This window comes from Rhineura floridana, chromosome 4 (assembly GCF_030035675.1).
Source record: "Rhineura floridana isolate rRhiFlo1 chromosome 4, rRhiFlo1.hap2, whole genome shotgun sequence".
Taxonomy (NCBI): domain Eukaryota; kingdom Metazoa; phylum Chordata; class Lepidosauria; order Squamata; family Rhineuridae; genus Rhineura; species Rhineura floridana.
The window spans coordinates 85752087-85776558 of record NC_084483.1 but is presented as its reverse complement, the minus strand read 5'-3'; the positions used below and the strand labels follow the sequence as shown (position 1 = coordinate 85776558).

At 40.5% G+C, this 24472-nt stretch overlaps 2 protein-coding genes across 5 annotated transcripts in view; one reads left to right on the top strand and one right to left on the bottom strand.

Moving 5' to 3' along the window:
* Positions 1-3001: 3001 nt before the first annotated feature.
* On the top strand, positions 3002-18438 carry CD164 (CD164 molecule). Its single transcript, XM_061623574.1, has 6 exons — positions 3002-3372; positions 8627-8713; positions 10026-10103; positions 11798-11857; positions 14847-14942; positions 15792-18438. The coding sequence occupies exons 1-6, from the start codon at positions 3264-3266 to the stop codon at positions 15953-15955; spliced, it is 594 nt and encodes a 197-aa protein (XP_061479558.1). The 5' UTR covers positions 3002-3263; the 3' UTR covers positions 15956-18438.
* A 1136-nt stretch (positions 18439-19574) lies between these two features.
* Positions 19575-24472, bottom strand: part of LOC133383234 (uncharacterized) — a 119556-nt gene continuing 114658 nt past the window's right edge. For 3 of the 4 annotated variants that reach the window (XM_061623545.1, XM_061623548.1, XM_061623547.1), the window contains exons 46-48: positions 22987-23049; positions 20003-20136; positions 19575-19700 (exon numbers count right to left, since the gene is read on the bottom strand). In XM_061623545.1, coding sequence (XP_061479529.1) covers positions 19590-19700; positions 20003-20136; positions 22987-23049 — 308 coding nt within the window. In that variant the 3' untranslated portion in view covers positions 19575-19589. Of the gene's footprint in view, positions 19701-20002; positions 20137-22986; positions 23050-24472 lie in introns of those variants that run through there. The other variant, XM_061623549.1, reaches the window with a different exon arrangement.

Sequence of the window (24472 nt, the reverse complement as noted above, 5' to 3'; positions counted from 1 at the left end):
GAATTAAATTAAATAAATATTTGGCTGTCTCAACATAGCTTGACAAATCAGATTTTTGTGGCCTCACCCTTGGGCAACCTTCCAGGGGACACAGACCAGTGGTGGAGTATGGCCAAAAGAAGATGTGGCCACCTCACACTCATAGTCTTCACAGATGAGCCATATAAATTAGCTAAGAAAGGGGATTATTGCTCCTTTCTTGCTCATCAAATTATCGATTTGATGACCAGGAAGGGGATAGTTTACATCCTCATCTCCATCAGGGAGCTGAGCTGGATGAAGAGATTCAAACCTTTCTACGCACCCCAGGACTGTGTCTACTTTATTATTCTTATTTTGTTTTTGCTGCCATAACCAAAATTGTCAAAGGGCAGGGGAGAAAAAAATGCTTAGAGCCCAATTCAGGGCCCTGGACCAAAATCACTGTGACTTCAAAAAAAATTGCTTTGTGACAGGACAAAAGCAGTTATGTGAATCTAATTCCAGAGATCAATTCTGGCAATACCTGCTCACTTTACTTCTACAATACAACATAGTCTTTGTACCAATTGATATGTTTGGCAAGGGAGAGGATGCCAAAACAACCACATCTATTTCCCCACATCTGCAGACATTTTCCATTTAATTTTCCCATTAGACAAAGAAGTCTCCCTTCCCTGAGGATTATTCCATCACAGTAGGGGGGGATCAGAAATGTTTTGTCTGCTTGCACAATCTTTCATTGCTTGAAATCTTTCATTACCCCCCCCCGAGATAATAAAGAATGACCCATCTCAACTGATACGGAAGTTTTGGGATGATGTTGGAAGCCATTTTTAATGGCTCAGGACTCAGGTCCTCCTAGCAGGCTTCCTACAGACATCTTAGATTTTTAAAATATTAAGTGGTTTTTAAATGCTTTTAAAATAAATCTGGTTGGCCACTGTGAGAATAGGATGCTGCATTAGATGGGCCTTTGACCTGATCCACCAGGGCTACTCTTTTATATTTTAAATTCCTGGAGCACAAGTGAGACCTACTCATAATGAAGAAATCCTAGCTTTACCGTACCTGTAACAACACACTAGCATGCCTACTCTGAAACAAATGGTAGCAGCAAAGATAGTAGTAGTTCATGCTTTTTATAACACAGATCTTTTTCCATGTGAACATTTTAATGTCAGTTACATTTTTAGTTTGCTGTAAACATTTTAAATATAGCAAATTCAATTCCAATGCAAATGCTCTCCATTATCCTCATATCGCAGGGGTGGGAGGCTCCAGACTAGGAGAAGGGTTTATAACAGCTTTTCAGTGTGGCCCACTATTAATATTGGAGGTCAGGCTGAATCAAGGTGAGTGGTTTAAATTAGAACCACCCTACAATGTAGTCCAGTATTATTATATGCCTATTGCTGGCTTTGGTGGTGACTGGATCTCCACATTATCAGGTGGAAGATGAGATTGATACACAGTCACTTACCATTCTCTAATAAAAGCATTAAGACTGCCACCTATTTGATGCTGATAAAACATCACAGTAGACTAAAAGTTTTTAAGATTTTGCATTGTCTGTAATAATAATAGAAATTATGAAGAAAAATTATATATTTTGTATAATTCTGCTGTCTGTGTCACTCTCCTTTTTGCACAACATGCAAAAATCAAAGGTATCCAGAAGTCATAGTATCATATTTATTGAATTTAACTAGAGCAGTTTAGGACACTCTGCACTACTGTCTCCTATTAATATTTGAGGTTAGAGGTAGGGCACAGGCTACTTGGAATATTCCACAATATTAAAACACTTTACATGTTGCAACTAAGGTCAGTCTATTAAAACTGAACAAAATCCTGGCGTTCACAATGGTTTTCTGTGAACAGCTCTCACCCACCCCAAGGGGGAAAAGGCTACCAATAACATAAATGTATGCTTTAGTCCTATACAAACTTATTCAATAGAATTTACTTCTGAGTAGACATGCAGCCTTTCCCAACCTTTGGTCCCCAGATGTTGGCCTACAATTCCCATCAGCCCCAGCCAGCAAGGCCAATGGTCAGGAGGAATGATAGGAATTGTAGTCCAGCAACATCCAGGGACCCTACGGTTAGGAAAGGCTGATTGCATTGTTCAAAAAAGTAACTTTTCCAAGGACATTCATCCTATCATCTTCCTAGTTTTAAATGCATACATAGCCTTTGTGTGTATGCCATGGTCCCTGGTGTTTCGTCTGAATTGAAGTTTCACTTCCACCATGCAAAGGTGATTGAAGACATTTTGCTGCCCCTAGCAATTGGCTGCATGGCCCAATGGGCGTGACCCAAGCTCCCTGGTAACGTTGCAGAGGACACTGGCCTCATGTGCTACTGAGAGCAGCCCATGACTTGTGCCTTCATATCCTCTGCAGTATTACAGATAATGCCCCCAAACATACAAAATTGGAACACCAGAGAAACTGCTGTGTTTCTTGGTCTGTCCAATCAGCTGTCCTGTTAAAAGACTGTGTGTGTTCTCTGGCAAGTCACTATCTCTCATCATTGAAAAAAAATGGGAATAGTAAGAATTTTAACTTATAGAGTAGTTGTGAAGGTAAATATTAAAAACTGTGGAGTATTTTACAAAAAGAACCCCTAACATGCCAAATTAATTAGTAATAAGAGCTTGGTCAGTCGAAAGTGCCTGGTGTCTGACTACCATCAACGGTGGTACAGGTAATTGTAGACTCTGGACTTCTTGGTTATACCCCTCCCACCGCTTTTAGACGATGCGCAGCTTTGCTGCCCTATTGTTCATTTTGTCCTACCAGTTAATGATTCGCTTTGTAACAGAAGAAAAGATATTAAGTAATTCCAGCCCCCAAAATCAATATTGATCTTTGACAACACCTTCCGTTTACAATATAGCATATGACATAATCCTTATATGGGGTGATACGTCAACTGACAGGGGAGCGGATATCAACGGAACCGCGCCTTCATCGTCGGAATCTTTCTAACCCATTCGGGGTTTGGGTCACGTGACACGGAAGCAGTCCATCCCTGGGAGCCTTTCCATTGCAGCAAGCAGGCGGGGGTGGGGCTTGAAGGGAGTACGAGTGGACGACACCATCCCTCATTGAGCAGGGGTCCTAGCGTTTGCCTCAGTCGCGTCGCGCTGACCGCCGAACGGCTGCATCACGTGACTGCAGACTTTGGCCGGCCGGGAAGTGGGGCGGTTGGGCTAGCTGAGGCTTAAACTGCGACGACGCTTCCTCGTGTGGCAAATCCTCCTTGGTTCCCTCGCCATGACCTGCTGCAACCACTTTCGCTGGGGGGGCCTGGGCTGGGCGCTGCTCCTGGTGGTTTTCGCCTCTTGCCTCACCTCGCCGTTTGGAGTGGCTGTAGAGGAGAAAGGTGAGAAGACGGAGGGGGCAGGGAAGGCAACAGACTGTTCAGTTTGGCGGGAGGTAGGTGGAAAGCCACCGGATCTTACGCTGCCTCTTCCGGCTTGGAAGCCCTTACATCGACTCGGGACGCTGCGGGTGGTGCCCGTTGGGTGCGGGCTCTGCGCTTCGTGCTCTGTTTTGCGCCAAGATGTGCGCTCGGCCCTTGAGGACGACTGCTGGCCAGGGCTCGAAGAAAGAAGCCCTGATGGCGGCGGCGGGGGGGGGAGAAGGGCTGTTGGCAGCGTCATGGGCTGGCGAGAGACGGAGGCGAGGCGTTGGAGTGCGGGGGGGGGGGCTCATAGCGGACCTCCCTCAGCGCCTACTCCCGCCACCATAGACGCTGCTCGCCCTCACTGTAACGGTAGTTGGGGGCGGGGTGTCTGGAAAACGAAAACAATCCTTGCAGGGATTTTTCCCTCCCCCCTGCTCGTTGGCGAATTTTGATTTTGATCCGGAAATCGCTGAGGAGTGGAAATGGTTAAGTACTACACACAGCTGCTGGGGACAAACAGGACCCCGCGGCTGGGTTTCATTTTAAGGTGGGGATCCATCGCGGATCTCCCGCGTCAGAGGTAATTCAGCCCGAATTGGATGTCATGGGACGGGGGACGGACTCCTGCGTTCAATACCTTTCCCCCAAGCCCCGGTCCATCAGCACCCGGCAGAGGAATTAGCAGGTATTTATTTATTTTATTTATTATTTCAATTTATATACCGCCCTTAGCAGAATAGCTCTCAGGGCGGTGAACAAACAAGATAAAATACAATATATCATAGTAAAAAATCACAAAAACATGTACAAACAAACAACAGAAAGCACAACAAAAACGAAATACAACACAAATTAAGGATACATGTTAAAAGTAGAAAGATTAAGAAAATTAAAAGATTAAAATGGTAGCGTGAGACAAGATTCATGGTGATGGGAAGAGCCCGTCTGCCTACAGTTCTTCAGCTAGAGGCGCTAGGAGAGTTGTCTCATCGCTTCTAAAATAAATAAACTCTTAATGGGTGGAGGCCCTTGGAATGAGGGTGGCGGAGGGCCCTTCCCGAGGCCCTGGACCGGCAGTTTAACTCCGCTCATTCTGGCTTCGGAGTGTTGTGCTTTCGGCTGTTATTGACATTTCACCGCCCACTTCGAAAAAGTTTACGGAAATTCCTGCCGAGGAAATGCAGGTTGCCCCTTCTCTTCCTGTAGAACCAGCTGCTTCATATATTTGCTTCTTCTGCTGTAGTGACACGATCCGTTTACCAAACATGAGTCAATCCAAATAATAAACTGCAAGGATTTATTGTTGCAAAGTCCTGGTTTTTTCTAGAGTAGGAGCTATTCTGAAATAAATATAACCTTATAGTCACCAGTCTGATGTAATTTGGGGACATGCACAAAATGTTTATTTCATTTTTTCCTTTCGCCTTTCTAACATTTTCATTATGAAAGCACCATCAGTTTGCATGGCACTTTACAGAATATAAGAGTGGTCTAATGGTTGACAGGTTGAAGGCTGTGATCAATAAAAAAGCAGTAATTTGATCCTTTTAATTTAGAGCTTTTTCAAGCTATGTTCATTTGTCTTGCTCTCTTCCTGCAGTGGCACAGCTGATGAGGCAAGTAAGGGGGGGGAGGGTCTTGAGGGAAAAGATTTTAACCTCCCAAGGGCTCGCCTGGTGACTTGTTAACAGCTGCTTTTTGAAAGTGCTGAATGGGTCTGTACAAGCTATCATTAGGACTCGTCTAGATTTCCGCATCAAAAAATAGGTTACCTTCCTGGAGTTTTCCAAAAATTTGACATTCATGTCTGCACACTTATTCACACTGTACATAGCATGCAAAAACAAATGTTAAAAATGATTGAAAAGTATTCTGTGCTCTTGAATTGTGTAACTTGTATTAACCTGAAGGGCACTCGGATGATTTTGCTGTACTGAAGCTGGATCTCATAGGCATAACACTTCAAACAGATATGCCCATGTTGTTGGAGTGCTGGGGGAAAAAATGTAAAAAAAACCCCTTGTACTGTAACAGATGCTAGTAGGGCAAAGTGGAAGGTAAGTAAATAAAATATGGAGATAAAACTTTGACAGTAGTAATACAGATGTGAAAGTGGTAGTCAGAGGGTGGTTATATAACTGAATGTAAATGAAAAAGCAAAGTGGAAATTGGGGAATAAAATAGTTTTATTAACTATTAACAACTTTAACTTGAACATTCAGACTAGAGTACCTAAGACCAACACAATGTTAGCTTTTGATTTTCAGTTTTCCTGAGTATTGTGGCTTAGGAACTTCTTGATGAAACATAAAGAAATTATTCCAACAAATGTCATCTTAAACAACTAATTGTCATAATATAATGTTGAAGGTGAGCAGCAATTTTTTTTTAACTGTGTACAGCAGATCAGGAGCTACACAGCTAATCCTGATTGCCTGCATGTATATCTGTCAGACTGATGTTGTAAATATGAACGCATTGTATTCTTACATGTAAAAAGTATTGGTCCAACTATTTAAATGTAATGTGTGAAGAATCCCTTGGTGGTGTCCCTCTTCAAAAGAATGATAGAACAGCAGGTTCATGTTTGTTAAAACCAGGGAGTGTTAAAGCCTAAAATTATGCCCACATTCCAAAGCAGCCCCTATCTTCAAACAGTGTATTATTGAAACACAACTCCTCATTTAGAGATGGATAACATTTCAGGGTAATTTTTCAGACTTCTTAGATGTAGTATGTTAACTTGCATTGGAGGCCTTTCTCCAAGAGACATTTCACACATTGTTCTTAGGAATAGCATATAATTCATCTGCATGACAAACTCATATTTGCAAATAGATATTTAATGTAGGTATGCTTGTGAAACACAGCTTTTGAGAGAAGTTCCATCAGATATTAAGAGTGGTTTTTTACACTTCTTATCCCCTCCACATGAAACAGGAGTGTAACAAGGTCAAATGGATGATGTGGAAGGCTCTGTAAGCCCTTTCATCTGTCCACTTGCCATCATTTTCAGAGGCGGGGAGGAGTCATGCCTGTTCTCCCAACCCTCTTGAGCAGATTTATGGGTACACGGGAGGAGAGTAAGTCCCATTGCACTAGCAATAATCCTTGCACTTCTGCAATTATTTAGTTGAATGGCATCCATACCTATCAGGGGGGTCAGGATTGACCATGGCTTCTTGCAATGTGTGCACAGAGCGTCTAAAGCCTATTTGTATCCATTGAATTTGTGAAAAGGCCCACAGGTGGCTTATAGTAGAATTATTTATTTCATTTTCAGATACAGATGGTAGTATTGCCACTGCTTATCAGTTAAAATAATAGGTTTAATACAGCATTTGTAACAATGAAAATTAAAACCAAAGGTTGAATGTTGTATTTATCATGCATGGATTTCTCCCAACTTTTTGAACTTGGGCAAATGATGCATGTAATCTTTGAACACAACTTCATGGATGCTTTTCACTGTTGTGTGAGTAAGAATCGTTTGATTTAGGATTTGCCCATCACTGACATTATCAAAGGGCTAGAGCAGGTGTGGGAACCTTTGGCCCTCCTGATTTTGCTGAATTCAACTTCTATCAGCCCCAGCAAGCTTGACCAGTGGCCAGGGATGATGGGAATTGTAGTTCAGCAATGTGGGCAGCCAAAGGTTCTCTATGCCAGAACTACAACATGATATCTCAGAACTGCTCCTAACAGCAGCTAGGAGCCTCTTTAGCCCCTTCTGATATGGGACACTTGCAAGCAAGAGAAGGAGAGACCAAAAACAGCCTCTGTTAGTTGTTGCTGTTGTAGGTCACCATCAGCAACTGAGAAAGCAGCCAAAAGCAGCTCTCCGGTTTCCCATAAGGAATTCAGGCATTGTTAAATAATTACTCAAGAAACAATCATTTTCTGTGGCCATGTTAGTATGCAGCACTAAGCGTGAATCATGGCTGGAGAACCTGTGCCCCTCCAGATGTTGCTGACTACAATATCCCTAACCATTGGCCATGCTGGTTGGTGCTGATGGGACTTGTAGTATGACATCATCTGGAGGATCACAAGTTCCCTGCCCCTGCTTAACATTATGTCCAAACTCAGGCTCGTAGTTTTTCTCCCCCAGAGAGATCAAGACAAACCACAAGCTCGGGTTCCAATGCAATGCCAAACCATGTCTCAGTTCTTGGTAGTGCAGCAGCAGGAAAACGGGGAGGAGCAAAGCCGCAACAACTTTTATTGTGTGTATCCACACAGTCATATTTGCTATAATTTGGATTAATTTCAGTGATGTGTGTTTTCAAGGGGGGAAATCCTACTTAAACTACGGTAGTTTGCTTTGGAAAATTTTCTGATGCTCTACACAGTAATCTAATTTAGCATATTCCTTTTACTTTTATTTAGTAAGCAAAGCTAAAAACTCTGAAACTGCCAAGCTTGACTAAATACTGTATTTGCAATTGGCATCCATTTGTTACTACTAATAAATTTAAGAAATGGGAATTTTTCCTTTAAAAAAATAAAGCTCTGGGAAATTTTCCTCCCCATATCAGTGATTCATTTGTTAGAATTATTTTGTTTAGCTTTTATCAATAGCTGCCCTGCATATAGAAAAGGTGGTTATAAATCTAATAAACACTTAAATTGGGGGTGCAAAATCAAAAACTTTATCATCTATTGACAAATGTATTGCAACATAATGGATATTGCAGGTTGCATCAGCTGCCAATACAGTAAACAAAATAAATGAAAAAGTATCTGAGGAGCATGTTGCCGAAAACGTTAAGACAAGTGACAAAAACTCATTTAAATAGGTAGGAAGCAGAAAAAAAGCAAGGGAGGTATTTGAATTGTTAGGCAAAGAAGAAGTTCTTAAAAGGACAGGAAGACTGCCTAGAAACATGTTTTGTGTTCTCATTGCAGAAGATGAAGGAGATACCTGTGTCCAAACTATGGTTTTTTTTCAGGGAAACTGTTGAAAAACTCAGTCGGATAGAGGTGACCAGAAATGAAGGTCTAGGGTCCCCCTTCCTTGGTTACAGATGTTAACATCCTATGTAAATTATTCATTTGAAAATAACATGTGTGCTGTCTAGTGCTTTTGAGTATTCACGTGTAAAATACTTAATAATTCTCAGTGGTGCCAGAGCCTGTTGTTCATAATTTGTGATGTAACTTGAAGTTTTGATCTTTCACCTATTAATTGGACGATCACTGTGTTTAAACATCTGTTCTTCCTTTTTAGCTGACTGTGAAAAACATACAAACTGCAGTTCCTGTATTAGTAGTATTGAACAGTCTCAAGTAAACTGCACGTGGCTTCAGTGCAATGGTAAATGGAATTATTTTAAATTTAAATACTTAAGATTAGTTAAGTACATTTGCTTTTTCTGGTTGGCACTCACTGAGGTAGGAAACTTGGATGCTACCACTTCTGAGCCCAACTACTTGTTAAGGAGCTCCCTCTCTGCAGACACTTGCAGTCTCAGAAGCTGCCTTTGGTTGAGAAAAAATACACATCTGTAGTTTGTCCCTCAGGTTGCAAGTTTGGGTTCAGGCTTTTTTATGCAGGGGAAGTAGATGTGTTCTAGATTGCCTAACCAAAAAACAGGCTCACTACAGGGCGTGGGACAAAGTTAGATAGTGGGGTAAAAAAACTGGGACCAGAGGAAACCATAGGTGTTGGATAGATGAAGCTGAAGAAATAAGCCAAAGAGAAAGCAGAGACAGGGCAAAACCTTACATGGGATGCAGGGGTAGAAGGGTCTGTATACTGTTGGAAGGAAGGTTTGGAGGGCAGGGAGTTGTGGGTATAGAATTACTAGGTCTTACTACTTGAACCTGACCGCTGCTGTCTCTCTAAGATTGCATTGAAGAAGAACTATGCTGCTGCATGGAACCCAATAAACCTAAGGGGTCAGTGAGAGCCAAGAAGCAGGAGCGTGTTGGGTTGAATTTTACATACTAACAAGCTGCAGTCCTTGACTGCAGACTTCTAGTTTTTCTTTAGAATGAGTGAAAAGTGAATTTGCTTGGTGACGTGGTAGGCCCACCTTTGGCCATCCTGTAAAAGGCTAGTGGCCTTGAAACATTTGTTTACTTACAGGTCCTGTTATAGTTATGTATGGGCTTGTGTGCATGTAAACTCAGGTTTTTCCTGAGTTTTCCAAACAGCAGCAGTCTTTCTTTGCACCATACTTCAGGAAAAAGTTCCCCTGTGTACATAGATTTTTCCTATATGCACATTTGGAATGAAACCAGTGTCCTTGTGTATAGAATTCTTGGCCAGAGTCAGACTTTTCTTGTGAAGGTTTTCAGATATTAAGGGACCGTGTAAAGATGAATCTAGGTGACATTACTGAATTTTCCAGCAGTCTGGTTCTCAAACAGAACTCGCAGTATATTGGTTAACTCCCCTATTCTAAATAAAACCTTTGCTAACCAAAGGAATGAATATTACCCAAATATAAAGTTAACGAGCACCACAAGTAAAGCTGATATAACAGATATTCACAGCTGTATAACTTTTCTAGGACAGTGTAGAGTGAGAAATGTTTCTAATAGGAACTTGTAGGCAAAGTACTGTATTGAACACTTCACTCTTGGAAAACTGAACTGAAACTTCTTCAATCTTTTACCTAAAGCAACTGAGTACTACTGCACAAATGCAACAGAATATGGCAACTACTGTATGCCTACCTTTGAAGGTGGAACATGTTCAGGTAAATATTTACATCTACACTTATGCTGGCTGTCTGGAAAACAAATTCATTGTTTAGGGTCCCTGCAAGCTGGGAAAGCTGCCACAGTATGAGTTCAAGAGAGCTTAACTTTGATGATGATGTAAAGTTTACTATGTATAGTTGGTCTGCACAAAACCTCTAATTAGAGTTGCCAGACTGCAACTGGAAATCCCGTCTGTCCCTTCAAACTCTCCAAGGCTGGAGTTGCCAATGCAGCACCTGCAGGTGCACATACACCCAATGAGGCTTTCATTGATGCCTGCAGCTGCCCATCCTCCCTTCTGTTGAGTACATTGCCCCTCTCTTGCTACAATTAGTCATCAAAATTGGCTCTAATGGAAGGCTTTCCCCAAATTTAATTATTCCAAGTGTGATCATTCTGAAGATTGCAGCTAAGAAAAGTTTGATCATTTCCTCTCTGGTTGCACTCTCTAAGAAGATTCCCCCCCCCCCCAAAAAAAAGTTAAGACTTGGAAAAACCTTTTTGAAGCTTAATAGCCAGTGGTTTATGTATGCTCCATCTACAAGTTTCTTAAGTTCCCAAAAGCGCCCATGGGCCCATAAAGATAGGTGACTCCTTCTCCAAGGCAACAGAAGAATTTGTTTCTGCTGCACACTTCTGTCACAGCCGGAGCAATGGAGGAGGTTGGGCAAAAGGCCTAGTAGAAGAGCAAGGTGGAGAGGCTTCACAATCTGAGACAGACAGGGTCTCTTAGTTGTAATGTGGGAATATTACCTGTTATCTTTCCCCATTAGCAATGAACAGTTAACAAAGCTATGTGTGGTCCCCACTGTAAAACAGTAGCGGAAATGTAACTTCTGCCTATGTGGTGTGTGTACATCTTTAGAAAAGGATAACTATTGCATGTCCTCAAATGTTCATACAACAACATTTAGGTTCTGTAGTCCACTACCATAACTAGACAGCTCTCATACAGTGAATGCTATAACGTTTCACCTCCACTACTTTGTTCTACTACTTTTGCCTTCCCACAGTTCTGGGAAGTCAACCACATTCTCATGGTCCACTGCTTCATTGGGTGGTGACTTTCCAGTATTGACTTGATGTCATATGTCTTTCCAGATAGGAGAAAGAGGTTAGGAACATAGGAAGCTGCCTTTTACTGTGCCCGACTATTGATTGCCCTCGCTCAGTATTGTCTGTACTGACTGGCTGTGGCTGTCAGGGTTTCCGGCTGGGTTCTTTCCCAGCTTTACCTGGAGATACCATGGATTGAACCTCAGACCATGCTCATGCAAAGCATGTGCCATACCACTGGATCTAGTGTTCTTAGTCTTCCATTTTCCAAAATTTGTGGAACTGTAGTCACAGGACTGGTTCCATGGTGCCAGTTCCACAGAATCTGAGCAAGCAAGTGCATCTTTCAGCTGGGTAGCACATATATGTAGGTGCATGTATAGGGTGTTCTTTCCATTGCACTATTAAGGACCTTTGAACTGAGCCATGTTGAAGATGCTTCATGAAATAATGATAAAGTGAATCACTGAAGGTACTGTATATCACTTAGGTTTGGGCTTGGTACCTGAAGACCTTTTTCTGCTCTGTTGTTTTCTAGGATGGTCTGTATCTGAAGGTTGCTAGTGAGCCATCTATATTTAATATTTGGCCCACCATGCTTTATACTCTTGTTTGTTTTTGTTTTGTTTTTTAGTTTTCCCTATCAATGGTGCCACAGCCCGTACACCTACCACAGCCAACTCTTCTACCCCAGGTAACAAACTTACGTGCATTGTTGCAGTAATAACTGAATGGAATATACAGTGCCTTGCAAAAGGCATCAGACCCCTGACTAATGCTCTCATATTACTGAATTACAAATGGTACATTGTAATTTTGTTCTGTATGATATTTTATTTTGAAACACTGAAACTTAAAAGCAATTATTGTAAGGTGACATTGGTTTTATGTTGGGAAATGTTTGTAAGAAACATAAAAAGCTGGAACATGTTGCTTTCATAAGTATTCAACTCCTGTGATGTGGAAGCTCCCAGTTTACACAGATGAAAGGAATTGCCCTATTGAGGACACAGTTACCTTACCATTGGCCTCCACCTGTGAACCATGAAAGTTGCTGTCACATTGTCAGGATAAAAACCCCACTGTTGAAAGATCATTGGTCAGGCTGTGGATCTGAAGGAAAATGAAGACCAAAGAGGATTCTGCAGAAGTGAGAGATAATGTAATACAAATGCATACATTAGGAAAAGGATACAAAATAATATCCAAGTGTTTGGATATCCCAGTGAGCACTCAGCACTCGAACAAGAAGGAGACTTATCAGAGAAGCCACAGAGAGGCCAACAATCACTTTGAAGGAGCTACAGAGTTCAGTGGCTGGAAGTGGAGTAATGGTACAGCAGTCAACCATATCAAGAGCTCAGTATAACACTTGCCTGTATGGGAGGGTGGCAAGAAAGAAGCTGTTACTCAAAAAGTACCATCTGAAAGCACACCTGGAGTTTGCCAGAAAGCATGAGAGTGCCCCAGCTGCGATGTGGGAAAAGGTTTTGTGGCCAGATGAGACCAAGATAGAGCTTTTTGGCCAAAACTCAAAGCACTGTGTGTGGCACAAACCTAACACTGCCCATGCCTCAAAACATACCATCCCTACAGTGAAGTATGGTGGTGGCAGCATTATGCTGTGAGGATGCTTCTCATCAGCAGGGACTGGGCATCTTGTTAACATCGAAGGAAGAATGGATGGAGCAAAATACAGGGAAATACTGCAAGAGAACCTGCTTCAGTCCACTAAAAAACTGGAGCTTGGGAGGAAATTCACTTTTCAGCAGGACAATGATCCCAAGCACAAGGCCAAAGCAACATTGGAGTGCCTCAAGAACAAAAAGGTGAATGTCCTACAGTGGCCCAGTCAAAGTCCTGATCTCAATCCCATTGAGAATTTGTGGCGCTCTTTGAAAATTGCGGTCCGCAAGCAACGTCCGAACAACCTGGAGCGAATCTGCCTAGAAGAATGGGCCAAAATCCCTCCGACACTGTGTGCAGAGCTGGTACATACCTACCCCAAAAGACTTAAAGGTGTTATTGCAGCAAAATGTGGGTCTAACAAATATTAATGTGTGGGGGTTGAATATTTATGCAAGCAACATGTTTCAGTTTTTTATGTTTCTTACAAACATTTCCCAACATAAAACCAGTGTCACCTTACAATAATTGATTTTGTGTTTCACTGTTCCAAAATAAAATATACAGAATGAATTACAATGTACCATTTGTAGTTCAGTAACATGAAAATATTGATTACTTTTGCAAGGCACTGTAAAAGTTTCATCTGTTTGCAGGATGAGTTAATGAAAACCTGAAGTGAGAGGTCATTGTTTTATCATCCAGTTTCCTGAAATGGCTTTAATCACTATAGATAGATATCAGTACTATGAGTTGCATTAATCTCTTTTTAATCAGTTGCTGTTTTAATTGTTTTTTAAAAGTTTTTAATTACTTTGTTTTTTTCTGTTTTTATTGAAAAGTCACAAAATGGCCCAGTGAGGATTTGGCATGCTCGGTTGGTATGGAATGCTGGCTGACTGTTGTGACAGGATAGAGTAGGGCGTAAAAGAAGATATTGCTGGTTGGCTGGAACTCTGCGTGAACGCCACACTGCAACGATGGTTGCAGGTCCGACTTGTTGCTCCTGCTACTGAAGCTAGTACAGTAGGACCCCGCTTATACAGCGGGTTAGGGACCAGGCCCCCGCCGTAAAGCGGAAATTGCCATAAAGCGGAACCCATTGACTATAATGGGTCGGGTCACGCGAAAATGCCACAGAAGCAGCTTTAAAATGGGGAATTTCCCCTAATTGAAAGCTGCCACGTTAGCGGAACGCTGGAAAACGGAACGTCGTAAAGCGGGGCCCTACTGTAGTGTCATAGTCTCTAGTCCGTCAGTTTGATAGTGAGATGGGGGCCCACTTACATTAGTAGTTTCTGCATATTGGGGGTTGGTAGGTGGGAATTGCAAGGTACGCAGAACTACATTAGTTGTCAAATTTTAACAGGAAAAGAAAAGAGAAATTGCTCAAGGGCTCTGGTCTCTAGTAGTCATGGATAGTTGAAGGTATCAGTTATTTGGATGGAAAGGATTGGCCTATTTTGAGCCACAAACAATTTATAGAAATCTGGAGGTGAGAAATGGACTGTGAGGGAATCCATCACTTCCCTGTGGGAACAGTTCTAAAGGTAGGAAAGGACGGTTACTTGTTCTGCCTCCATCCAGTTTCAACAGCAGTTCAATGTTATTGTATATTTGTTTATAAATATATTTGCATACTGCTCTTTTATTTAAAAACATCAAAGTGGTTTACAACAAGTAAAAAACCCCAAACCCATACAGTAAAAACCATTGTTCCAGACAGGCTGGAACCCTAACACTTCAACTTGAGTGATGAGTCCATGCTTGTAAACTCAGCTTCTTATATAATCTTATTAATGTTTTCCCTAATGTGTTTAATTCTTGAATTATGCTTTATATATTTTGGATAATCTTTTGGTTAAATATCTGGGGGCTCCAAAATGGAGGAAAGGAAAAGTTTAAAAACTCATAATTTTCCTATTCATGTGTAAATATTTTTCATTTAATATTTTTACTGTGAAATGCACCTAATGCTGCCTGTGTTCCACAAGTTGTAAGGTTAAAATAAAGTTTTTTAAAGTTGGTTCCAAGCTGTGGAATTTTTTCTGAAACAGATCCTACAACCAACATAACTTCACCTACGGTCAAACCAACTGCTGCTAAACCTACAACACCCGCACATGCTACTACCAACACAACTTCAGCAACAGGTAATTGATTTATAGCAAGATTTATAGCAATTATGTCTTCTTGAGATACGTTGCCATTAATTATTTCTATACTGCTATCTATGTAATAAAAAGTAGAAGTCAACATTATTGTGTACTAAACAAGGTAGAAAATGAGTTTTGAATGTCCAGTTTCACACCAACGGGACAGAGAAAAGCAGTCAAGCAATAGTGTTTTTTTCCTCACAAAAGAATATGGGAGGACATACTGGACTTGTCTCTGTGTGCGCCATTCTCACCTCTTCCACTTCTGACCTCTGCACATTGAGTGGAAAGGTCCAAAGGGAAATCCTAGGAGTGTTCTGATTGTGCAGGGTCCCATGAAATCAGGAATCATCAACCTTTTTAGACTAGTGAGCACATCTTGAATTTTGAGAAAATGCTATTGGTGCCATGGGGTGAGGCATAAAAAAAGAACGTAGTCATTGTTGCTCTCTGCTGCCCCGCCCCCCCCGACAACCTCAACTTCGTGTCTGCTATGAGGTTGAACATAAGCGTACACACCAGTGCTGTTGCTGTCTAATAACAGGGATCAGTTCCCCAGTACTGGGGAAAAATATACAAGGTAGCCACACCACACTCCCCCTGCACACATACAGACCACAAAGACACATGCATCTCTCAATCACAGATGCACACTCACCGCATACTTGAGCTCACCCACACACACACACCTCCATGGGTGAAGGAAATACCTGCTATTTCAAAAAATAAAATTCCAAAAAGCGTGAGGACCACAGCCTGGCACCTGCAGACAATTCCTGCATTAAAGAGTAGTATTCTAAGCATGCAGAATCTATCACTAACAACTGTATTTCTCTTATTTGACAGGCTCAGCTTCTCCCAAACCAACTTCCAAACCATCTCCACGCAAGTCCACCTTCGATGCTGCCAGTTTCATTGGTGGTATTGTCCTTGTGCTGGGACTACAAGCAGTAATCTTCTTTCTGTATAAATTTTGCAAGTCCAAAGAACAAAACTATCATACCCTCTAGGATATGTTGCTTTTAAGTGGACTTTGTAGATCAACATTTGTGGTTAGCTGCACCAAAAGATCTTTATTCCTTATAGAAGACATCAATTCAAAATACTCTTAGTCTTCAAAACTTTTTAAAAAAGATATTTGTGCAACATGCTTGGAAGAAGATTGTATGAATCATGTTTTGCTCTGCAAGAATACTTGCAGTATTCTGCATGAATCCTTATTGGCTGTCTGAAATTTCTTTAGTGGCTGCTGCTGTGGAACTTTTTCTTCTACCTGACAGGCCAAATGTAGACTTTACTATTAGCTGTATTCAGTGGCAGCAGTGTTTTTGGTAGATAACCTTATGATTGCAATGATTAAATTAGCCTTAAATGCAGTGTCACCTTGCATTATTAAAATGTGAATTCCCAGTGACCTGGCATAAAACTATTTGTGTGAAGACTATGGCTTTTTGTAGGTTTCTGCTAGGAGATTGGGGCAGAATTTGTTTTTTTTTCCTTAGGGATTATGGAAACCCATATTTTTCTATACTAGGTGTCAGAAGGATAATTGTTTTCTAATGTAAGTGTATGCAGCCATAGGAAGAATGATGATCAAAGGATACTAGTTCCTTGGTGTGTAAGGAAGAAACACCAGTGCCTTAATGAGTAGGCTGCAAACTGAAATGTTTGCGCCATCTTATTTGTTTGAGGTATAGTGAATGTCATTCCATTTCAGCATTTTTTTTTAGGAGGCACATGAACTTGGGTATTATTCATATACCTGTCTTTAATTAATTTTAGTGAAGACAGATGTGGAAAGAAAACATTGTAGGAGATCTTCATATACTGCTCCTGAAGCCATGTGTCTCTAGCCTTCACATTACTTGTGTGGAAAGTTCTAACATGCTTCACAATTGAGAGCACTAGTTTCAGTAGACGCATTCTGTGCTCACCATTGATGAGCTACTGTAATTCTGTATGGATTATAAGCCTTATAAAGTAATACAATTTCCTTTCTCAGTTTCATAAAATATGGATAGTATGACAGTCATGATGAAAGTCGGCAGGCTGAGCACTTGGAGCTACAGTACTTTAGCTTTTGATAATTGTCAAAAATAGAGTGCTAGTGTTTGTTTTACAAGTTATAGGGCAAGCATAGTTTAAATGCTAGAAATGCAATTTATTTTAAGTGCTGCTCCTGTGCTTCCTTAAGCTGATGATGGTAAGCCTGGATTTGTGGCTTATTGTAAAATGTAAGTTTATTTTAATTTCTCAACTTCCCTAGCCCCTGTAGCTTTAATAGTATTCACTTCAATAATGTTGCATAGAAAGTTTGTCCATAATAATACTTACCAAATAGTACTGTAACTTTCTGGCAACTGCCCTTCTAAAAGACAATCAGCTCAGGTGTATGAAATTGTCCAGCCAATTTTCAGCAGGCAACACATCTGAGGGGGGCAGTATTTAATGGTCTTAAGCTATATAGTCTAATTCCCCTTTTTTGGTAGCTTCATAAATTTAGACTAAATATCTAAATATACCCTAGAAGTGCATTAATTTATGCTTATGTTTTAAAGAGTGACAGTGTTTTTTTAAAAAAGTACACTCTTAAGCTGTAATAAGTGTATGCTTGGTAGTAAAATCTATTTAGCATTGCTTCCTTACTGGCTGTTGAATGCCTGCTGTCTTGTAAACTTGTGGCAAAACAGTAAATAACAGTGCTATTTACAATTCCAAAACTGAAATTTGAGCCAGTTTTGTTACTGAGCCAAGAATGTGCTGTTTAAAGACCACTAAACAGTCATGTATTCTGTGCTGATCTTAACATTATGAGTCTCTTTCAAGTGCCTTAAATTTTATTAACGCCAGCCTCATGTCTGTTGAAGAAATGTGGGGAGGGGAATTTTAGTCACTAGTCTTGCCCCATAATGCCAGCAATTGCTATTTTCCCCAAGAAATTCAGGAAATTCAGGTCTCACTGCTACTCTTCAGGAAGTCTGTTTCTTCTTGGTTGGCATACAGATGCATGCTAAATCTTAGGACATTTCTAATGTCTTCATGCAGTGACATAATTGATTTTCTACACCAAGCTTTAACAATAACATACCAAACTTTGGCTAAGGGGATTTTAATTGCTTATTTTTACCTTCTATAACTAGATCGGTGAAAGTTATTTTTGTTTTCAGTTTTTGTAGTGCTATTAATCTGGCTACTTGCAAATTAGCTAAAGTAATAGATTTTCATAGCTTCTGACTGCTGTTTGGAGTATATAGCATAAGGTTTTTTTAAAACCCTGTCTGAAGTAGCTGATCATGTGATCTAGTTTTAAGGCAGTGAATTGTGACTTTCAAGCGCTTGATCTGGATTTTTCCTAAAAAATTAACGTCTGCAAATATGTTGCATCTGGAATGGAATGTTATAGACATTACTGTATTTGCATATGTGTTGTCTTCATTGGAAAAAAATGCAAACTACTTAATCACAAAACCAAAATAAATCATTTATTAAAATGTTTCTGTCTATCTGTCCCCCCCAAAAATCTAGGTTGTTATCTGGGCCATAAAAAGCCATGGAAACTTTGTACTTTGGCAAAATGGAGGAGTGCACATTTTGAGTGGCAGGGCTTTGTATGACAATCCAGCAGATCTTTCATTCAAAGCTCTCTGTCAAAGGCAAAAACAATCTTGTACAAAAAACAAAAATACAGGGTTGTATTCAATGTAGCTCTAAGCAGATCAGTACATCACCACAAGGATTTCTCTTTGTGCAATGGAACAATATCTTTCTCCTCCCAACTCTCCACAGCAGATTTGGGATGACATGGAGGGAGGAAGGGGAAATGCTGTTGCGCCAGTGCAACATCTCGTGTTGAATGTCATCAACCAGGGTGACAAGGGCAGTTTCAGTGCCATGTCTGGGCCTGAAGCCAAATAATCAGTTTCCTCCAAGCATGCCTGATGTTGGACAGCCACCCCCTTTGGGGTATCTTTTAGATTCTTGCTAAACTTTTTTATATCAACAAGTCTGTCTATATAACTTTGTATTTTCTTTCTTTCTTTTTTGCTGATTTTATCTGTGTATTATAATGTACACTGCTTAGATGTGTTTATTGAGCAGGTTATAAATTTTCTAATAAAAGTAGAGGCCTTGTGGTGGCCGAGTTTGCATATCACAGCAAGAGGGTAGTCAGCCTGGTACTCTCCAGACATTTTAGACTACACCAAGTTGGCTACTTCTGCATTAAGCCAGAGCTGAAAGCAAACTCTGATTTAAATGTGACATGCAACCATCCCAAAGTGTGGTACTTCCTCCTGATAAGTATAGAATGTGCTTGTATAGCTTGGGCTGCTGTAAGCCCTAGTGAAAGTACATAGCATTGTGGTGCTGTGCCAGTGTATGGCAAGAATCTACATAAATGACAGACTTGTACCTAAAATGTAGTTGACTTCTGTATCTCACAATTTTTTATTTGTGTTCACTAGAAAAAAGGATTGGAGAAAATCTGGTGGAAAAGTGGCTTAACAATTATGGATAACTATAGGCAAATTAAACATCCCATTTTCAACCCTGACCAGGGTTCTAAAGCAGGAGAAACTTCATACTTTATGCATAGAATCAAGCTCATAAACAAAATGTCTGGACTCTAGAGAAAGCAGTAGCAGTTTATTTTTGAGATGTCTTCTGGCCACAAAGCTGAACGGGTGGCATAGAAGAGGTTTCCAGAAGAACTGGCAAGAGAGCTTCTACTACTCTGTTTCTCTCCCTGCAAGGTACCTTTAAATATAAATAAAAGTTATAATTCTCATCTGTTCCACCTTGAATAATCAAAATTTCATAGTTATTTTTGGATAATTAGCTCCTCCATGTAAGTAAATTAAGTTTTCTGTACAGGAAGAATTCCTTGGCAGGCAAGATAGTTTCTTAGAGCTGTCTATATAGTAATTTATTGAAGATGTCATCTAATGCAAGTCTTTAGCAAAGCTTGTTTAGCATGTCCACAACCTAATTAACTTGTTACTCTTGTGCATTAGAGGTTTACACGGACACTGTTGCTCTGAAAGTACAGCACTACTCACCGTCTTGGGCCTTTGAATCTTCTCTGATTTTATATTGCTGCCAACCACTGAGTCAGCAATTGAAAGATATTGCCTAAAGTCTCTGGTTAATGTGAATGTTGAAATGCCTGTATTCTGGCTCCATGAAGAAGAGCCTGGAACATAAATGACAAAATGTATAACATTCAGTGCTGCCTTTCTGGAACACGCTTGTGTGTGCATATACGCTGCTGGCATTGTGTTTCTTGTTAACGCAGGCTGTTGACACTACTGCTCTGTGTAGGAGAGATGTTTTCATTTTTCTGCAATATTCTCACAGTGTTGACAATTAAAATGTGAATTAGCTTTGACGCAATCAAAATAGGTGAACTGGTAACGGATCAGAGTTTACCCAACAGTACATTAACAATAGACTTTGGAAATAGATGTTTAAAAAGAAATACTTCTTTCAAATTAGGACTTGGTAGAATACCTTAGGACAGTGGGGGTTTCTTGATTAGAAGATTCCTTGAAAGATGAGTAATGGGAGGCAGCCACCCTGTATATGAGACTGTTAGGTATATTCTAAAGCAGGAGTGGGGAATATTTTTTTCTGTTGCGGGTTGCATGTAGGCAGTGGACAGGGCCTAAGCCAAAAGTGGGTGGAGTTTGCACTATTGCATAGTGCTCTCCCTGTATTACCCCATCTGGGCTGTCTCCATCCCTCCCCCCCAATTTAACACAGGTTGCTTGTAGACTCCTGTCTCCCCCAACCCACTTTTGTACATTTTGGTTTTTTTCCACCCTGACCTTACTGTGACTTGTTACAAGCTACTTTCCTCCCTGGACTCACCATGCATGAGCCATGACACACACACAGCCCTCTCTGTCTCTCCATGACACACCGAGTATGCTGTCTCTCTCCCCCCCCCCCCACAGAGAGAGAGAGAGAGATTCCCAGAGATCAAGAGCAGTCCTGAAGAATGAAAAGCTGCATGAAGCTAGGCCAGAGACTGCAGGTTCCCACTGATGTTTTAAAGTCACTTCATGGGGGGGGGGGTATAACTGAAGTCAAGAGGCCTCACCAGCACTGCTTCTGATTGCACCCTTGATCACTACTCACCAACAGAATCTTCTACAAGGTGCAGGGGTTCCTTACAAACTAGTGAATCTGCATTAACCTGAAACACTGTAACAAAAGCATATCCTACACCCAACTGCTCAGGAGGATGGAAGTCTCTTGGAATCACACCCTGGGAAAATTCCTCACACCACCCTTCTATGGTGTGTGTTTTTCCACTCCTATATATAACTTACCTTAAAATAACTAAGAATGAATCCAGCACAACCTGAAAAAGTGCACATCTGAAGCTTCAAATTGATATAATGTTTTGAATTTACATGCAATTTAAGATGCACTATGGCCAAAAAAGTTGCTTTTTTGGTATTCCATGGAATGGGTTTAGTTAGCTGTCTTAACAAAACTTGGAGAGCATGCTTTTATGCACCTTTTGATGTATAAAATATAATCCAGTGAGAAAGAATTGGAGTTTTATGTGCCAGATCCAAGCGAGCAACCTCCTTCCTGTATAGCTTCATTCATTATTAGTCATCTCCCTGTAATAGACTTCTTTTGGAAAGTCACTGATGGCAATTTGCACTTGGATGACAGCATGGAATGAAAATTAATTTAAATAGACATATGCAGGTTGACATAAATCTGTAGAAGTGATTTTCCAAAATGACCATCCTGCAGCACCTCTCTCAAGAACCAAGACATCTACATCCATAAAATGTATCATACTATAAGTGTTTTGGTGATTCAGTCAGTACTAGCTAATATAATTACATTTATTACATTATAATAATGCTAGTAATGGTGAAAACATGCGGAAGAGACTAAAGAATGGAGTATGTGGCAAGGTTTGACCCACTACAAAATAGATACCCATGCTGGCATTGTATCTTGCCCAGTGCTTAGTCTGAGGAAATAAACTCACAGGTGTGGGCTCATGGCTACAATATGTAAAAGTGTCTCACACTCAGTGCGTAGGGTCAGATATGCATCCATAATGTCTCACAGGTGACACCACTGGATAGTTGGGTGCATCATTTGGGAGGGGGGCACAAAGCTTATTCTAGGGTGCACATCCTAGTTCCTCTTGTTACATAATTTGGCTATTACTGGCAAAGGTTCACACCCTTGACAGTGTCATGCACCTAATAAAAGTGCTGGATCAGACATAGTTCACTGCCACCTCACATAGAGCATTATCCTAGAGATGTGCATGTACATGATTCTCTGCTATGTATTTTGGCTGCTATTGGAATGGGGGATGCAAGCTTGACAGTGCCTTGTACAGTACTCAAACTTTTAAGTCCAACTCTGACACACTAAGAACCTGGAATCATAGCGGTTGGAATCTGGAACTGACAAGGTGAGTCTGAAGGAGTAAGCATCAAGTACAAAGGTTTCTGTTAACAACAAAACATTAACATGGATTTGATTTTTTTAAAATGCTCCTATACCTTTAATATGGGTACAATCCAGCCAAATATAGGCACTTTGAAGTTCCACTGATTTTCATGGAAAATGTTTTGAGTTACTTGCACTCGTTTAGTTCTCCTGTTTGAAATCAGTAGGGCTTCAAAGTACTTTTTAAGGTGCTTAAGTTTGGCAGGATCATGGCCACTATGACTTAAAATTGCCTCTCTGAAGCTGTGGTTTGCCCTCAAGGAGAGCTGTCATTGGTGCCTTTAAATGCGATAGCTTCTGAGAGACAATTTCTTACTCAGGGAATCAAATTCTCCCTCCCGACCCTGCATGGTCCTGAGATTGCTCAGATTCCTTTGTGGCTGTTATTTATACAGTATACTAAAAAAGTGTCCCCTTTACATAGTTAACTTCAGGGCTAGTTTGGCCCTAAAAATGGAAATATGAATTTATTAAGATGAGTAGAGAGGGCTTTCTAGGAAAACATGATATTAAAGAAAGAGCTGATGCTAGTAGCGTAGTTCTTTGTTACCTGAAAGTGGGTGATTCATACTGCTGACACTGTGTGAAAGATTAGCAGACTTTCTTCGTAGAGCTGTGAAAGCAAGAACATAGATGGTCTAACCTATCAGAAAAATGCATACAAAACACAAAAATTTAAAGTTTAGCAACATTTGACAAAGCATTTTTCTAATGTTTATGATTGACCTTTGTCCTGAAATGAAACGTGTACAAGTTTAAAACAACGTTTAGAAATTATTAAAACAACATTTGGAAATGATAGAAGACATAGCCATATCTTGGCTTCCTGGATTATAATATACTTCACTCCTGGTTAATGTATTGGACTGTATAGAAAATCAGATTTTTTTTCTTATTATATAACTGATTTACAACAGTAAACGTAGTTCTGTATAGCTCACCAAGACTTGTGCTAACTTTTCTATGTGTAATCAAGACCTTGCATACTCTTCACCAATACATTAATCCAACTAAATATAACACCTATATCTCCTGTATTTGAAAGGCAACAGTAAATGAAGATGAGTGTTTTTGGTTCCATTTCAATTACTTGGACTGTGCAGATAATTGAATTGTGTATTTCAGGCAAAGGTGATCTGAATGCTAATCAGAGTATGTGTATTGTAATTTCTTTATGCTACTCTTTACAATATTGTCAGATGGTAACATGGAACAATGGTCAGTCACTACCAAATCAACTTAGCAATTACCCTGGTCTCAGTCAGTTGCTTGCTTGTTCAAAAAGTATTATTGTAATGCAATTGCTTAAGGTTTAGGGATTTTTCATTGTGGTGATGGGGTGTTGAATCTGATCAGGTTTCAAATTCAGATTAGCATCTTTTAAAGGATTAAAAAATTGGATCCATTTGGAGCTTTGGCTCAGCTGTCAAACACAATGTAATAGAGCAGCTGGGATGGTTAAGTGAACAGTCAAACTGGCTGAGAAATTAATATCTCCCATCATGAAGTGCTTATACCACAGTCTACACTTACTACCATCAGGCAACAGTATACCAAGGATGTTGTAACATCCTATTGCACAGGACACCAAGGAGCTGCATCTTGGCTGCAAACTTGCCAAAGAATGTAGTAATGCTGTCTGCCAGGAGTACAGGCTGGGCATTAACACTAAGCAGCTTAGAGCTAGGAGTTTCTCATGACACTAAATCAGCTGTTGGTTGAACTGTGAGAAGGGATCTAGGACCCCTAGCCTTATTGAGTTATATCCAAACTTGTGCAAGTAAAGTCCACTCCCACAAAGTCCACTTCCTAACATGCTAAGGGGAGGGACAACAGTTCAATCTCCATGTAAAAGGAACAGGGAGTAGGTAATATGAAAGACCCTCTATCTGAGATCTTGGAGAGCAACTGAAAGATAAACCAGAGGTTGCCAACCTTTTTGGACCACAGGGCACATTACACATTTTGGCTGGCATTGTGATATGGCATAACACAAAATTAGAGAACAGTCATAGTGAGGCTTTTACTGTAATTGT

What these genes read in the sequence shown, in the direction of transcription:
- CD164 (XM_061623574.1), top strand. Translation starts at nt 3,264, where the DNA reads ATGACCTGCTGCAACCACTTTCGCTGGGGGGGCCTGGGCTGGGCGCTG. An exon ending in AGTGGCTGTAGAGGAGAAAG is followed by an intron (nt 3,373 to 8,626) that starts GTGAGAAGACGG and finishes CTTCCTTTTTAG; the next exon opens with CTGACTGTGAAAAACATACA. An exon ending in CAACACAACTTCAGCAACAG is followed by an intron (nt 14,943 to 15,791) that starts GTAATTGATTTA and finishes CTTATTTGACAG; the next exon opens with GCTCAGCTTCTCCCAAACCA.